The following is an 18048-nucleotide window of genomic DNA, read 5'->3' as shown; positions in this document are numbered from 1 at the left end:
ATGAAATGATTAAATGAAAGTCCTAAATATTGAAAAGACCTAAAGAAGATGTACGATTTCTCCGCGGAACGTAAAAGAAGACGAAAACGAAGCTCCGGTAGTGGCCTGTGCAGCACACAACGCGGAGCAACGGCGAGAAACTGAAGGTCGGCTATGGCGGTCCGGAAAGCGCGCGGAGGGCGCGCCGACTGGTGCCAGCTCGAGTAACTGACTCGCTGAAAGCGTCTGAGCTACTTGGTACTTCCAAGTTACGCATCATGTGACGTCACCCGCCGGAAAAAAAGGGGGGGGGGGTACATTAAATTGGGGTTTGGACATCACCATAATTTGCCGTTTTCTCAATAGCTCCTTTCAATTTTGAACTAATACATATAGCGCAGCGGAAAAAGTAAAGCCTCCACATTCCGAAAATGGGTTTAGTTTAAGTAGCTAAAGAAAAAACGAGCTCTTTGCCCTTTACAACCTAAATCATATATGCGTTTTGGAATTTCAAAGTTTCACAGCCTTGCATCGTATTTTGTTGTTTTTTGGTTTAGTAGTGACGTGTTTTTTTTTTTTTTACTCTTGCCTTTTTTCAGTCAAAATTGCGCCAATCCTGACCTGTCCTCAAGACGTGGTCAAGACCCTGCCTCCAGGAGCGAGTGAGACATGGGTGACGCTTCCGCCTCCGAACACGAACCTGGACTCCTGCTTGATCAAGGTGTCGCCGTTTTGGGCCGAGAAGTACGAAGGAAGTTTTCCGTACGGAGAAGTGGGCGTAACGTACTCTGTCAATGACACAGAGGGCGGCTACAGCATGAGCTGCACGTTCATAGTGGCTGTCATAGGTAAGAAGTACTTTCTAGCTTTCCGAATTGTCGTGATCGTTGATCTATCGAAGAATAAAAGCTGGTTCACAGGTTTGCGTTTGAGTGGGCTTGGGTGTGTTACCCTCCCCCCGTACATGCATGCATGGCAGATTTCATTTAATTTCATTTCATTTATTGTTCCCTTAAAGCGCCCGTAGGGCTTTACATAAGGGGGGGGGGGGGGGAGGGGGGGGAGGGGGGGGGGCTTTGACAGCAAACAAAAACAATGAAAGGAAAAACACAACGTTAAAGGTTGCTAAATATCGAGAAAAGTAGCAAGTGCAGCTCTGAATCCAGATGAGTCTTGAATTGTAACAATATGTTCTGGCAGAGGGTTCAATTTTGAAAATAATAACTGCAGTGGAGAGAATTTAAAAAGGTTTGTCCTTGGTGTTACCAGATGAACTTTCTGAGAATGGTCTGTACGAGGAGAAATGGGATGAGCCGCAGGAGAGTACAATTCTCTCTTCCCTTTGAATCGGACGATGACTTGCGCCACCTATAGCGAAATTATATTTTAAAGCGCAGCTCTTAGGCGCTTGTCTCCATCTTGAGCGGCGTCGGCGTAACCGCGCGGTGCATTATTGGTAAATTTCCCCCGCTAAATCTAGCGGAAACATTTCCCCGCTAAATCTAGCGGAAAAGTTTCCCCGCAAAATCTAGCGGAAAAATTTCCCCGCTACATTTAGCCGAAAAATTTCACGCTAAATCTAGCGGAAAAAATTTCACTGAAAAGTCCTGTGACCCCCCCCCCCCCCCCCCCCCCCCCCCCCGAGAACATGTCACCCTCAGTACCCTTCCCTCCTCCTCCTCACGAGCTGCGCTCTTATTCGGCGTTACAGGGTGTTGTAAATGGCTTTCATTTTTTTATCTCCAGATTAAATTGTGTTTAAGCCTACTTGGTCTGATTTCTCCTCTATCCGTCCATTGATTTTAGCCAACGTTCCTCTGATCTTTTGTTAGCGAGGTCAATTTCTTGAAAACTTTTTGTTTGATCGTTCTTATCGAATCCCAGGGCCCTAAGAAAGTCAGCCGAGTCCTTGACAATAAATAGCATCTAAAGGCACACTGGCACAATCTTTTGGGTAGCCCTGGAGCGATTCCGACTTGCGCGAATCTAAACTCAAGGTTTTGCAATATTTTCAAGATCAAATTTAGTCGCCATCAATAAAACATCGTTATAAGCTATAAAATGACTGCATTTATTTTAGGCTCGTAGGGTTTTTCAAGGATCAAGCTGCTGTTCATTTTGCTACCACAAAAATATAAAAACAGTAACTTCGAAAGTGACTTCAAAAGTAGGTCGCAGCCTTTTCACAGTAGTTAGTAGTTTACTCAATTGCTATTACAAATGCGTAATTTTTACTCTACTCCAATTACTTTTGGCGTCAATACTCAGTAACTTAGCTACCTTTTTGAGTAATTTCTACATGTCTGTTTCAAACCCATGTTAAATGAATCGTGAAAAAAACAAAGTTATAAAAATGTATACACAGCTCTAAATTGTGGTCCAGAGCTACCGATACACGAGGTAACTTAACGCACTAGAGCGCACTCAATCGCAAATTTGTGAACAGGCCTTAGAAAAACTAAATGAGAGACTCCGCCTCAGAATTACGACGGGAATAGTATCACTACGGCAACCTGTAAGAACGCATCGCTTTTCTGACGTCACGGGAAGAAAGGGCCTTTCATGAACGCCCTGTTTTTCGCGATTGCTGCCACTAGAAATGAAGCTTCACCTGATGTCCGAACTGCCTCGTTCAATAACGCATTAAACGAAGAACTGTTTTTTTTTGCTTTTTTTGCAGTGTTTATGTAGCCACAGACTATATGTGAAAAGTTTTTCCCGTGTACATTCTGATATTGAACGCGATGGGTCATTTATTGCGACCTATTGAACGTGTTAATCGAAGTTACGACTACAAAAACATAATGTACGGCTGGGTCATTTGAACTGATCAACCGGTAAGAGAAGAGGACAATGGCGTTTACCATAGTCATTATCGAAGTGCAAATTATGGTTTAGAGCAGAAACATACTGGTATTAGCTGACCGCATTCTGCAGACCACATTGTTCGCCGCTTGCACGAGTGGACGTGCAAAGGCACATTTAGGCCGTTATGCGGGCCAGCTGTTCTGGCGGAATGACATTCGTAAGGACGGCAGGGTTCCTTGAGATCAAAGGTATTTTGAGAATTGGTGAGCTGGTCCATGCCACTCGCAACGCAAGAGGTCAAATTCGCGACTTCATTCGTTGATCGCCGGTTTGCCCAACCTCCATTGAGACTATTGATGTCCCTTACAAATTTCCACTACATCATTGACATCCAACTATGAAATGTTCAAAGATCAACCCTGGGTACGATTAAGAGTAGTGGTAAATCTGTTGACATCTAAGTTTTTTTTATTATTATTTTTTTTTTTTCATTTACGGCTAGTTCTAGGTTAGCTGCATTGGCAAAACGTTCCAGTAGTCTTGGTAAGCTCCCATGACTGATGCCAGGCGGATTTCCTCAACGGCACACCAGTCACTCAAAACAGCAAGAGTTGCGCTCCATCTCTGGAGGAAGCCCGCTTAGTTTTTGCGTGTGTCTTATTTCCATTGGAAAATTCATCTAAACGCCAGGAACGCGTCTCCAAGTGGTGTTTACCACGTGTTAAAATTGATTCCTTGATGTCCGCTTGATGACGTCAGAGAAGCGTAACGCTGTCACCGACCGCGACCCTGGTGGTATAACAGCTGCTGTGGTGGACGTGACAGAAACCTGTTCTGCTGCAGGTCACTCTCCGATTTGAGAGTCCACTGAAGCCTCATCGAACAGGAATATGGAAGTCGCGATGACGGCGACACTCGCGTTCGCATCGCACGTTTTGCCGGAACTCGTAGCGCCAACCGCCAGGATTGCAATACCCGACGGCGTGGCACGACGGCTTCTGTGACGTCATTTGTTGCCACTTTGGGACCACTTTTGATGCATGGGTGGGATAGGACGCTAAGCACCGTGGAAGATGCGTTCCAAGCGCCGCATCTAAACGATTAACATCTGTCTCTTTCTTCCTCTCTTATTCAGACAAGGAGCCTCCCAAAGTCGAAAAATGTCCGGACACTGTGTCCGCTTTGGCCACGACGTTGGACGGAGTGTTAGTGACTTGGGACGAGCCGGAGTTCTCGGACAACGTGGAAGTGAGCGAAGTCACAAACACTTTGGTATGTGTCACTTTACGCCATGCCAAAACTTTCAAAACTTATTGGGCCTCGGTACTTAGACTAAGGCTACAGAAGGTATTCGCCGGACGCCATATTTGAGGGCGATGCTTAGAGCGCATGCTCAGAGCGAGCTGCTAAGACTGGCAATCTTCATGGCGCGGAATGCTTGTCGCAAACGAACTGTGTAAGCCCGCCGTGGGCACACGCTCAGCAGTCGAGCAGACCGCTATGGCCACCCGCCAGTGAATACTCTCTATACCTGACTTGCGTTGACGTGAAATTCGCGTCCATTGTGATGGCCTTGCTACTGAGCGACTACGTTCCGAAGTGTACATTTCACACGCCGGAATCCGTTTCCCTTGGCAAGGACATGTAGGAATGACCCATAATTATAACCAGCACTAGGCAATCAAGTCGCGTGCGTATTGTAGCGAGCGTTAACCTGGCCGAGAAGTGGTTAACGCCGTGTAAAAGTTTATTTCATTAATTTATATGCAGGGGCAGAAATGCATGGGCGTGGGTTGTCAGGATCACGCTTCTCGCATCGTTGACTGGCTGTTTGGTGTGCTTATCGAGCAATGCTGCACTCTCATTGGCAGATTAGCGATAATGATATGCACGGGACGCACCACGCTCTGAATTTTGTTAAGCTGTCGGTACCTACTGAGGACAACTTAAAAAATGGCCTTCTGCGTGCCACCATCCTGGTCTGCTCCACTTTGGAACGCGCTCTGAGTACGCGTCACAAAGAAAAAAGAGGAAAAAAATAAGTTCCAATAACGCCGGATTTACGCGCAGCTCTTGAGGAGGAAAAGGGAAGGGTACGAGGGGAGAGTATACCCCTCCTCCTCTTCCCCTCATTCTTCAATCTCCTCCGGGGGGGGGGGGGGGGGGGGTCACGTGACGTGGGGCCATGTGATCTGGGGGAGTCACGTGTCTTGGGTTCACGTGACCTCAGGGGAGGGGGATCACGTGATCCTGGGATGAAGGGAGGGGTCACGTGACTTCGGGGGGGGGGGGGGGGTCAAGTGATCTCGTGGCTATGCCGACGGCGACGCCGACGCCGGCGCCGCTCAAGCCGGAAACGGGCCCCCAAGAGCTGCGCTCTAAAATAATTTGTTTGGTTCCTGCATTGTCTTTTTAGGACTCGGGAACGATGTTCACAATTGGCGTGCACACTGTTCATTACACTGCAATGGATCTATCCGAAAACGAAGCTACTTGCAAGTTCCAAGTTAATGTGACACGTGAGTTTTAACGTTCTCAACTTTAAAACTGTCGTTAGTCTTACATTTGCTATAGCAACGAGTATTTGACATTTTTTTGTCATCTTTTTAAACAACTTCATGTTTTGCATGCCCAACTTGGTTCAGCCAATGCAGCGTCCAAGAAACGTCGATATGGCTAACAAAACTTTAATAGTTCTGCAGATGCGTATAACAAAATGGAAAATGTATAAGACGCGAGCAGATCAAGCACTGTTCGTCTAACTTGTTCGTCTTTTGACTCTTGGGAGTGCTCTTTTCCCAGTGTCCGCATTCCAACTATTTAATATATACTATATTATCTACAGTGCGTGGTACAGTCCACGAATTTCCAATGTTGAAAGTAGAAAAATACATACTTATTTTGCATTACAATCTGCCCTAGCAAGCCCAACGTTTGTAACTATGCGAGATGTAATATAAAATCAATAAATAGGCGCAGCTGCAAACTCCAGAAGACAATTTTTGAGGACCCTACACTCTAACATAAATCTGCAGTCATAAAAGAACTCCTAGGGCTTCTTCTGCCTGTCCATATTTTACACTCTAAAAAGTTATCTTAAGCACCCCTCAAAAGAGTTCTTCGTGAAGAGCCTACATGGGTTCTTTTAAGCTCCTTTTTTGATGCGAATGAGTTCTTCATCGCCCAGTTGCCTTCCTAGTGCTCCAGCGGGCGAAAGTGCTTGGGCTAAAACCGTTCTTCACGAGCTGAAAGTGTTATTGGGGCGTCAAAAACCTCTCAAAAACATTGTTTTTTTAGTGAGCTACTCTGCTATTTTCAGCAGCGTAGTAGGAAATCGCCAGGCAGAGCAAGTCTGCTTTTTGCTTTGCTACTCTAGACTTATGTCTGAATTCAAGCAAACCAACAAACAATTTGTTCTCGAAAGCAATTATTTTATTTCTGAACAACTGGTCAGTGCGTCTTCAAGTTCAAACGGCCGGCTGATCGTTCAAACTGTCTTCTGCTCTCTTAAACGTTTCTGCTTGTCGTCTGCTCTCTCAGACGACACCGGCCCGTAGACCAAACGATGGCCCGGTAATCGTGCAGGCCTGAAAAGGCTTAAGAGACTTAAGTTTGAGAGTTGGTCGGGGTAAGCAGGCTCGATGTAAACAGCAGATGCAAACATATTTTGATAATTGTTACCAGGGGCCATAACCGACTTGAATGCCTGATTCACTTGGTCTGAATTCGCTTTGCGATTTTCATTATCGACGTCGACATCTCAGCTAGGGTTCACGCTTTTTGCAGCCCGAGCAACGTCGCGACTGAAAATTGCGAGCGGAATCTCCTCACGCGAACCAGGCTTTAGCGTGCATTCTCTGCGGCGTCCACGCGGAATGAATCGCCGCACATGTCAAATTTTTTCACGCAACGTTTTGCGGTGTAACGAGCCTCGGTAATTTCACTGAGGCCGCTCAAGTAGACAAACATTGCCAGGAAGACGTAGGATCAGCAATTTTAACGGGAAAAAGAGCACGGGGACTCACACCGACGCCGGGAACATCGCATTATAATCGTTGATGCACAAAGCCAAAGGGCATGGGGCCCGGCCCCCCCCCCCCCCCCCCTCCCCCTCCGAAATCTTCCATTTTGCTGGGACCTCCTTTCACCCCTCTCCCTCATACAGCATTTTGTCATGGGCTCGTACCGTCGTCTCCGTCTAGACTTAAAGGGAAACTCAGGTCGAAAACGAAACCAAAATAAATGACCGGTATTACTGTAGTGACCCGAAATACGATCACAGCCTAAATATTGCATCAAAGTGAAGCCGCGTACTTCACCAAAACCGATTTTAATGATGCGACCAGCTGCTCTTTAGCGGGCGGCAAGCGGGCTAGCTTTTATTCGAACGACGCTGGGCGACGCGTAGTGGTGCACCCCCGTGACGTCACGTCGCGGTGGCGCTGCACTTGATTCCGCACGTGTGCCGGAGCGCCACGGTAACGTCGCGTCGCGGCCGTACAGCGGATGGTGATTGTTGTTATCACTCTCGAGCAGATAGTTTCGGTTTTGCCGTAGATGCCCGAAATCAAACTTCGAGCCGTGATATTTAGAAAACTACAGAAGATATCAAAGAAAAGAAAACAAAAAAATTATACCTTTCCAGAACTGTAGATGAATGTAATCTTTTACATGATGGGATTGTTGCATGTGCGACCGTAGAACAATTTGTTGATGCATGTTCTTCGCATTTCTAACGCGCTTGCATGTTTTTTGTTTGTTATATTTCAGTAATGTTGTAGTCATGATTTTAAGATACAACGTGTCACTAGGGTTCTTACCTTATTTTTTATGTGCTCTATTGCGCTTATTGCAAGACGCTATCAGTGGCCCCATTGTTGTGTTATCTATACACCCTTTGAATTTGTGTATTTTGTTTACCTCCAGTGTACCACATGCGCTTGTCCGTGTCTACTCGCTTGTAATTGTCTCCTGTGTCGCGCAAAAAAAAAAAAAAAACCTCTGTACCACATTTGTTGGTTTACTCTGTTAGTTATGTTTTTTTTTGTTTTTTTTTTTCTTTCTTGTTGTCCCACCCTCTTGGGCCTGAAATGGCCTGCAGTATGAATAAATAAATAAATAAATAAGGCATGGAAAAAAGGCCATGCTGAACATGACATTTGCGATAGGCCGGAATTCGATGGAATGCTGATCCCTTAAATCGCTTCTCGGGATAGAACGTTACGCAATGTCGCTCGAATTTAGCTGGGATACGCAGTTGCATGCTGCCCAAAATATCCGACACATCAGAATGACCTTGGATGATTTTATGTACAAACACTACATCTCGGAAATTTCTACGGTAACCTTCAGGTTACCGTAGAAGTTCAGAAGCCTAACAAGAGAATGGCATTCGAAGTTTTAGTCCCGTCGGAAAATGCCTATCACAGACTATGCAAACCAAATACATTTGTACCGCGTCAATACGCTTACATTCACGTTCCCATGTGTTGTTCCACACGGCAGAAGACAATTCAAGACGGGCCCCAGCCAATGCCCAAACTAATGGTAACATAGCATCGGCTGCTTTAAAGTGCCGAGTCATACGCGAAATCGTGTGAAGCCATTTAAAACCGGTACTATAAATATTTGTGTAATAAGTTTTGAACGTGAGTTAGCAATCGACTAACTCACCAAGGTCCCTGATTACATCAGCTCGAGCGCCATAACTGTTTTCTACCCTGTACTTAAAATGTAAGGAATATCTACGCCTTGAAAGCAATATAACGTTTGTGTTGTTCGCGTTCAGAGGCAATCGACTCTACGAGCTTCACTTTCAATTACTCAAAATACGAGACTGCAGCACTTCGCAGTCTGTTTCGGAAAAAAAAACATGAGAAATAATTTTATGTCATCAGCAAAATAGGAGCACCTCAGCAAATTTTATACAATTTCAAACGCCATTTATACGTATGAGGAACAACAACGGACCCAATGATAAGCTACAAGCGCGAGCTTTTTGCTCAAGGAGACATCTCGCCTGCACGAACTCTTGCTCAGCAGCAGCATCTGCTAAGGTTAAAGCTTTACTCTCGGCATTCTTGCTCTCCGGCAATACCTTTAAAATTCAAGTAGTTTCTTACGATGCTAGTAAAAAAATATCGTCAGGATAGCAAAACCTGCTGTATGAAGATTTTTTTATGCCCATTGAGCTATAGTAAATTATGCGACACGGCAAGGACAGTGTGCTTGCTCTTTTGCTATTGTAAATTGCAAGTACTGTAACGTGGTGGTATTTTAAATCTTCTTATAACGTCAGGTGTGCAAATAAAAGTCAAAGATGTCAAAATGCTGAGCTTACGAAAAGCAGCGAGCGCAAGGTTCCTTCCCTAGAAAATCTTTAGTATGTCTCTGGGTAGTCGGCTGCTTTCCAACGTGAAACATCACTGCTGTGCGGAATCTTGCCCATACATTCCAATGAGTTTGAGACCCCTGCGTAGAAGATTAACCTGTCGCTCAAAATTCGTACAACATCGACCTTCCTCGTCGTCCCGCGCTAGCGGCTTCGATAGCACTGCGCGTATCTACTAAGATAGAGTATAGTCACGTGACTTCCTTTCACGCGCTGATTGGCTGACTGAGACCGTGACCTTCGCCGTCTGCAATGTTACGTGTGGCGAGACGGATTCAAGTCATAATTATCAATAGTAAACACTAGGCATATGCCTAACTCGCCAGGGAATCCTTCACGGTTTAGTCATTTACTACCTCGTGATTTACTGTACGATTCTGACTTTTGTGATCAGCTGTCGTTTGTTCACCTTGTCATGCATTAGTACAGCAACAATAGTAGTCTGTATTATAATCGCTAGACAGAAAGTTTAAACTACTATCGAGACGGCACAAGCCGGCGCCCGAATTAAATGCTACACTCGTATTCATTCATTCATTTAAGCACAAATGCTGGAAGATGGTGCCTTGTTCGTCTCGGAGTTTCTTTTGTTCTTTTTTGTTTGTATTTTTTTTTTTGCAGGTGCAGTTTTTGTTTGGAAGTGACACATTCTAAAATCCTACTCGCCCACAGATATGAACGAGTGCGAAGAAAGACTCCTCAACTGTTCCCACGAGTGCGTAAACACGAAAGGAAGTACGTACTGCGGTTGTCCCTTCGGCCTAAAGTTGTCAAATAATGGCCTCACATGCCGAGGTAAGTACGAAAAAAAGAAAACTGTGCTGAATATATTATGGTGTGTCGGAACAGGTAGATTCTAAATGCGGTGAATTACACAAAAAAAAATCTTTTTTCATTAACGCTTCTACTTGCCTTTATACACTGTCAATCTACCGTACTGTGAATTATAACGAAAAACCTGTCTTCTCTATGTGACAACCTATTTCTTTCATACCTATTTATGTCTTTATTTCGATGTCTTAGGAAATGCGCCCTTCTCAGTGTACTTTAAGGAGAGCGCAGGATCTAAGCCTTTTTATATTTTAACTGTAGCTTATTAGCAATACTGTAGAAAGTACAGTACAAAACTTAAGTCAGTCGGCAGCCCTACTTACGTACCTTTCGTGCTAGCAATTTCTTATGGTCTTTGACTGTCTCAGTTTGTACTTGGTCTGAAAGAAACGGAGCTCGCTTTTAGTTGGGGCTCTTAAATGCGTTAACAAAATTACAGTGGTGATAGAAAGCCGGTCTGGTTTCTTGGCTCTCATTCTTCCTGTCCTGTTAAAGCTTAAATATTATACCTAATATCGTACTAAGCGTAGCCGAACCAGCTTCATCCAACGAGCCCTTTTAAAACAAGTGCGCCCTTGAATAGCTGGGGCGTCGATTCTGCGAGGCTGCCATTATTCGGACATCCACTTTTAACATGCATCGGACACGAGCGCCGTTTCAGCGCGAGGCGTGAATTCGGACCCAATCACGCGCTTCGTGTAAAGAGCGATGCCCATGAATGCATGGACGGATGTCGATGGCTACACCCCTTGAAACGGGCGGTGCCTTGCGCCACCTAGCTTAAGTCTAAAAAGACTCCGAAACATGATGGCCACCAGTGTTTCTTGATGTACTTTGGAAAATGTCCATTTACCATATGCTCGATTGTGAATTCATCACTCAAACCAACTTGCTGACTGCAGACGTCGACGAATGCACCGAGACGCCGCATGTATGCAACCAGATCTGCTCGAATACGTTCGGAAGCTACGATTGTTTTTGCAAAGCCGGGTACACTCTCTCCGTCCATGACAACTTCACGTGCGAGGGTAAGAACTAAAAATACTTAATTATTGAATTTACCATATATTCGTTTTTAATTTGCCACAAGCTCATTTGTGAATTCAACACTCAAACCCCCTTACTGACTGCAGACGTCGACGAATGCACCGAGACGCCGCATGTATGCAACCAGATCTGCTCGAATACGTTCGGAAGCTACGATTGTTTTTGCAAAGCCGGGTACACTCTCTCCATCCATGACAACTTCACGTGCGAGGGTAAGAACTACAAATACTTTTTAAATATTGAATTTACCATATATTCGTTTTTAATTTGCCACATGCTCATTTGTGAATTCAACACTCAAACCCCCTTACTGACTGCAGACGTCGACGAATGCACCGAGACGCCGCATGTATGCAACCAGATCTGCTCGAATACGTTCGGAAGCTACGATTGTTTTTGCAAAGCCGGGTACACTCTCTCCGTCCATGACAACTTCACGTGCGAGGGTAAGAACTACAAATACTTTTTAAATATTGAATTTAGCATATATTCGTTTTTAATTTGCCACAAACTCATTTGTGAATTCAACACTCAAACCCCCTTACTGACTGCAGACGTCGACGAATGCACCGAGACGCCGCATGTATGCAACCAGATCTGCTCGAATACGTTCGGAAGCTACGATTGTTTTTGCAAAGCCGGGTACACTCTCTCCGTCCATGACAACTTCACGTGCGAGGGTAAGAACTAAAAATACTTAATTATTGAATTTACCATATATTCGTTTTTAATTTGCCACAAGCTCATTTGTGAATTCAACACTCAAACCCCCTTACTGACTGCAGACGTCGACGAATGCACCGAGACGCCGCATGTATGCAACCAGATCTGCTCGAATACGTTCGGAAGCTACGATTGTTTTTGCAAAGCCGGGTACACTCTCTCCGTCCATGACAACTTCACGTGCGAGGGTAAGAACTAAAAATACTTAATTATTGAATTTACCATATATTCGTTCTTAATTTGCCACATGCTCATTTGTGAATTCAGCACTCAAACCCCCTTACTGACTGCAGACGTCGACGAATGCACCGAGACGCCGCATGTATGCAACCAGATCTGCTCGAATACGTTCGGAAGCTACGATTGTTTTTGCAAAAACGGGTACACTCTCTCCGTCCATGACAACTTCACGTGCGAGGGTAAGAACTACAAATACTTTTTAAATATTGAATTTACCATATATTCGTTTTTAATTTGCCACATGCTCATTTGTGAATTCAACACTCAAACCCCCTTACTGACTGCAGACGTCGACGAATGCACCGAGACGCCGCATGTATGCAACCAGATCTGCTCGAATACGTTCGGAAGCTACGATTGTTTTTGCAAAGCCGGGTACACTCTCTCCGTCCATGACAACTTCACGTGCGAGGGTAAGAACTACAAATACTTTTTAAATATTGAATTTACCATATATTCGTTTTTAATTTACCACAAGCTCATTTGTGAATTCAACACTCAAACCCCCTTACTGACTGCAGACGTCGACGAATGCACCGAGACGCCGCATGTATGCAACCAGATCTGCTCGAATACGTTCGGAAGCTACGATTGTTTTTGCAAAGCCGGGTACACTCTCTCCGTCCATGACAACTTCACGTGCGAGGGTAAGAACTAAAAATACTTTTTAAATATTGAATTTACCATATATTCGTTTTTAATTTGCCACATGCTCATTTGTGAATTCAACACTCAAACCCCCTTACTGACTGCAGACGTCGACGAATGCACCGAGACGCCGCATGTATGCAACCAGATCTGCTCGAATACGTTCGGAAGCTACGATTGTTTTTGCAAAGCCGGGTACACTCTCTCCGTCCATGACAACTTCACGTGCGAGGGTAAGAACTAAAATACTTTTTAAATATTGAATTTACCATATATTCGTTTTTAATTTGCCACATGCTGATTTGTGAATTCAACACTCAAACCCCCTTACTGATTGCAGACGTCGACGAATGCACCGAGACGCCGCATGTATGCAACCAGATCTGCTCGAATACGTTCGGAAGCTACGATTGTTTTTGCAAAGCCGGGTACACTCTCTCCGTCCATGACAACTTCACGTGCGAGGGTAAGAACTAAAAATACTTTTTAAATATTGAATTTACCATATATTCGTTTTTAATTTGCCACAAGCTCATTTGTGAATTCAACACTCAAACCCCCTTACTGACTGCAGACGTCGACGAATGCACCGAGACGCCGCATGTATGCAACCAGATCTGCTCGAATACGTTCGGAAGCTACGATTGTTTTAGCAAAGCCGGGTACACTCTCTCCGTCCATGACAACTTCACGTGCGAGGGTAAGAACTAAAAATACTTTTTAAATATTGAATTTACCATATATTCGTTTTTAATTTTCCACATGCTTATTTGTGAATTCAACACTCAAACCCCCCTACTGACTGCAGACGTCGACGAATGCACCGAGACGCCGCATGTATGCAACCAGATCTGCTCGAATACGTTCGGAAGCTACGATTGTTTTTGCAAAGCCGGGTACACTCTCTCCGTCCATGACAACTTCACGTGCGAGGGTAAGAACTAAAAATACTTTTTAAATATTGAATTTACCATATATTCGTTTTTAATTTGCCACATGCTGATTTGTGAATTCAACACTCAAACCCCCTTACTGACTGCAGACGTCGACGAATGCACCGAGACGCCGCATGTATGCAACGAGATCTGCTCGAATACGTTCGGAAGCTACGATTGTTTTTGCAAAGCCGGGTACACTCTCTCCGTCCATGACAACTTCACGTGCGAGGGTAAGAACTAAAAATACTTTTTAAATATTGAATTTACCATATATTCGTTTTTAATTTGCCACATGCTCATTTGTGAATTCATCACTCAAACCCCCTTACTGACTGCAGACGTCGACGAATGCACCGAGACGCCGCATGTATGCAACCAGATCTGCTCGAATACGTTCGGAAGCTACGATTGTTTTTGCAAAGCCGGGTACACTCTCTCCGTCCATGACAACTTCACGTGCGAGGGTAAGAACTAAAAATACTTTTTAAATATTGCATTTACCATATATTCGTTTTTAATTTGCCACATGCTCATTTGTGAATTCAACACTCAAACCCCCTTACTGACTGCAGACGTCGACGAATGCACCGAGACTCCGCATGTATGCAACCAGATCTGCTCGAATACGTTCGGAAGCTACGATTGTTTTTGCAAAGCCGGGTACACTCTCTCCGTCCATGACAACTTCACGTGCGAGGGTAAGAACTAAAAATACTTAATTATTGAATTTACCATATATTCGTTTTTAATTTGCCACATGCTCATTTGTGAATTCAACACTCAAACCCCCTTACGGACTGCAGACGTCGACGAATGCACCGAGACGCCGCATGTATGCAACCAGATCTGCTCGAATACGTTCGGAAGCTACGATTGTTTTTGCAAAGCCGGGTACACTCTCTCCGTCCATGACAACTTCACGTGCGAGGGTAAGAACTAAAAATACTTTTTAAATATTGAATTTAAAATATATTCGTTTTTAATTTGCCACATGCTCATTTGTGAATTCAACACTCAAACCCCCTTACTAACTGCAGACGTCGACGAATGCACCGAGACGCCGCATGTATGCAACCAGATATGCTCGAATACGTTCGGAAGCTACGATTGTTTTTGCAAAGCCGGGTACACTCTCTCCGTCCATGACAACTTCACGTGCGAGGGTAAAAACTAAAAATACTTAATTATTGAATTTACCATATATTCGTTTTCAATTTGCCACATGCTCATTTGTGAATTCATCACTCAAACCCCCTTACTGACTGCAGACGTCGACGAATGCACCGAGACGCCGCATGTATGCAACCAGATCTGCTCGAATACGTTCGGAAGCTACGATTGTTTTTGCAAAGCCGGGTACACTCTCTCCGTCCATGACAACTTTACGTGCGAGGGTAAGAACTAAAAATACTTAATTATTGAATTTACCACATATTAGTTTTTAATTTGCCACATGCTCATTTGTGAATTCATCACTCGAACCCCCTTACTGACTGCAGACGTCGACGAATGCACCGAGACGCCGCATGTATGCAACCTGATCTGGTCGAATACGTTCGGAAGCTACTGTAGCAAGAACGATATTCTCATTTGCTAACAAATCGTATATTTACATTATTTACAAAAGAGTCAAAATCTGAAGATCGTGGAACGTGGACTGCGTAGCCCTCCGCCTTTTCATCTCGAGCCCCCGCTTGCAAGTGATGGTGTTTTTCTCGAGCTGGTGTTCTTCGTCTTCTTTACTCGCTGTAGCGTGCCGCTACAGGTACTCCCCCCCTAGCGAGGAGGTGGAGGAGACGAGCGATCAGGTGCTCCTTTGAAGTGTACACGTCGTACTTGGGTTGGAGTTGTTTGTGCTTGGGGTTGCTCGAGATGAGCTGGTTTTATCCTGTCGAGTGAAACTGCATCTTCACATCCTTTCACGAGCACGGTGAAATGCTTGTCGCCGTGTTTTAGAACTTTAAATGGTCCTTCATATGGGTTCTGCAGCGGTCGCTTCACGGCGTCTGTGCGTATGAACACGTGGGTGCAGCGTGACAGTTCCGGGCTGAGGAACACCTTGCGAGAGTTCCGCTGTCGTGTGGGCACAGGTCGTAGTTTCTCGAATGAGGAACGTAGACGGCTTGCGTAGTCCTCTGCTGTGGTGGTTTCGGTGTTGGTGGTACGTGTTAGAAACTCACCAGGGATGCGTAGAGGCGTGCCGTACACCATTTCTGCTGTACTGCATCCCAGGTCATTTTTTAGGGACGTGCGTATTCCAAGCATGACGAGTGGTAGGGTTTCCGTCCAAGGCGCGGCTGTACCTTTCGTCTTCAAACTGGCCTTTAGCTGTCTGTGAAACCGTTCCACCATTCCGCTGGAGATGGGGTGATAGGATGTAGTGTGAATATGCTTTGTACCTAGGATCCGCGAGAGGTTCTGGAACAGTGTAGACTCGAATTCTCTCCCTCGGTCTGTTGTGATGGTGGTTGGTGTTCCGAAACGGCTGACCCACATGGTGACGAAGGCCCGTGCTACGGCTTCTGCTGATATCGATTTGATCGGTGTTGCTTCAGGCCACCTCGTGAAGCGGTCGATGCAGGTCAAAACGTACCGGCAATCGTCGGCTGGCGGGAGTGGTCCCACTATGTCGAGGTGGATGTTGCTGAAACGACCATCGGGAGGTGAAAACTTGCCGAGCGGTGTAGTCGTGTGCCGACCCACTTTCGCGCGCTGGCATTGCACGCACGTGCGTGTCCAATTGCGGATGTCGGCGTTGATCTTAGGCCAGATGAATCGAGCAGTTATGAGATGTAGTGTGGCTCGAATTCCTGGGTGTGAAAGTGAGTGGATTGCTTCAAAAATAGGCTTCCGGAACTTCTCGGGGACATATGGTCTTAGTTGTTCTGTCGACACATCGCAGACCAATGTTGCTTTGCATTCCGGAATCTTTATGTCTTGTAGGTTCAGTGACGTTGTTTCCCGCAAATGTGGTAGTGTTGTATCCGTGCTCTGCGCTGCTGCTAGTTCTTCGTAGTCGACAGCGTTCCGTTCGGTAGAGCAGGTGTTCACACCAATTCGAGAGAGTGCGTCTGCTACGGAGTTGTCTTTGCCTGGTACAAAGCGGATGTCCGTCGTGAACTCCATGACGTAAGCCATTTGCCGTATCTCTCTTGGCGTGTGCGTTTCACTGCTAGATGTCAAAGCATACGTCAGCGGCTTGTGATCAGTCATCACAAAAAATGTTCGTCCCTCGAGGTAGTAGCGGAAGTGTCTGATGGCAAGGTAGACTCCGAGTAGTTCCCTTCCGAAAGTGCTGTAGCGGCACTCAGTGGTTGACAGCTTCTTCGAGAAGAATACCAATGGCTTCCATGTTCCGTTGATGTTCTGCTGGAGGACAGCTCCGACGGCGGAGTTAGAGGCGTCTACCATGACTGATGTTGGCGCTCCAGCTTTTGGATGGGTCAGCAGTGTAGCTTTTGCAAGTTCCTCCTTGATGGCGGAAAATGCTGCGTCAGCAGTTGGTGTCCAAGTCAGAACGGCGTTCTTGCTTGGTTTTCCTTGCAAAAGGTAATGCGGGGGCTGGAGGATCGTAGCACACTGAGGAACAAAGCGCCTGTAGAAGTTCACGGGCCCGAGAAACTCGCGAGTTTGTTGTAGGAGGTTGCGGGAACCCGCGGATGGCTTCTACTCGCTGTGGCAGCGGCCGTATGCCGTGACTGTCGACGCGATGGCCCAGGAAATCCAGGCCCTCGACGCCGAATGTGCACTTTGCAGGGTTGACGATCAATCCATACTTTTCAAGGCGAGAGAAGAGCTGACGTAGGTGGTCTACGTGGTCTTTCGGGTTGTCGCTGAAAATGAGGATGTCGTCCATGTATGCGAAGGTAAAGGTCAGGCCGCGTAGGACTTGGTCGATGAACCTTTGGCAGGTCTGGGCCGCATTGCGGAGACCAAACGGCATCCGCAAGTACTCGAACATGCCGAATGGGGTTATTATGGCGGTCTTCGGAACGTCGGCCGGTTCCACAGGAATTTGGTGGTACGCTTTCACGAGGTCCACCTTACTGAAGATGGTTGCTCCATGCAAGGCGCCGGTGAAATCCTGTATGTGGGGAATTGGATGGCGATCGGGGACCGTGCTCTGGTTGAGGGCTCTGTAATCTCCGCATGGACGCCAGTCGCCGCTCTTCTTTGGGGCCATGTGGAGGGCCGATGACCAGGAGCTCGAAGAAAGCCGGACGTAGCCAAGCTCGAGCTTGTACTCAAATTCTTACTTCGCTATCCGCAGGCGATCTTGAGCTAGGCGTCTAGGTCGAGCAAACACCGGAGGTCCCTTCGTCTCGATATGGTGGGTCACGGTGTGTTTCACCGGTAGGTCTCTTGAAGTTGGACGAAACACGTCGGGGAATTCGTCGAGGATGTCCGTCCATTGGGAGGTGGGCTCCACTTGGGGGAGGCTGG

General features: G+C 45.9%; 1 protein-coding gene across 1 annotated transcript; it reads left to right on the top strand.

Annotated features, from left to right (window-relative positions):
* The first annotated feature begins 11330 nt into the window (after positions 1-11330).
* LOC121835452 (latent-transforming growth factor beta-binding protein 1-like) lies at positions 11331-13612 on the top strand. Its single transcript, XM_042289659.1, has 10 exons — positions 11331-11502; positions 11611-11736; positions 11842-11967; positions 12073-12198; positions 12307-12432; positions 12541-12666; positions 12775-12900; positions 13008-13133; positions 13242-13367; positions 13476-13612. Exons 1-10 carry the CDS (start codon positions 11331-11333, stop codon positions 13610-13612), a joined length of 1317 nt encoding a protein of 438 aa, XP_042145593.1.
* Positions 13613-18048: the final 4436 nt, after the last annotated feature.

This window comes from Ixodes scapularis, unplaced genomic scaffold (genome assembly GCF_016920785.2).
Source record: "Ixodes scapularis isolate PalLabHiFi unplaced genomic scaffold, ASM1692078v2 PGA_scaffold13__105_contigs__length_92229423, whole genome shotgun sequence".
Taxonomy (NCBI): Eukaryota; Metazoa; Arthropoda; class Arachnida; order Ixodida; family Ixodidae; genus Ixodes; species Ixodes scapularis.
This window is presented reverse-complemented; position numbering and strand designations above follow the sequence as displayed.

What these genes read in the sequence shown, in the direction of transcription:
- LOC121835452 (XM_042289659.1), top strand. Translation starts at nt 11,331, where the DNA reads ATGCTCATTTGTGAATTCAACACTCAAACCCCCTTACTGACTGCAGAC. An exon ending in TGACAACTTCACGTGCGAGG is followed by an intron (nt 11,737 to 11,841) that starts GTAAGAACTAAA and finishes TACTGACTGCAG; the next exon opens with ACGTCGACGAATGCACCGAG. An exon ending in TGACAACTTCACGTGCGAGG is followed by an intron (nt 13,134 to 13,241) that starts GTAAGAACTAAA and finishes TACTGACTGCAG; the next exon opens with ACGTCGACGAATGCACCGAG.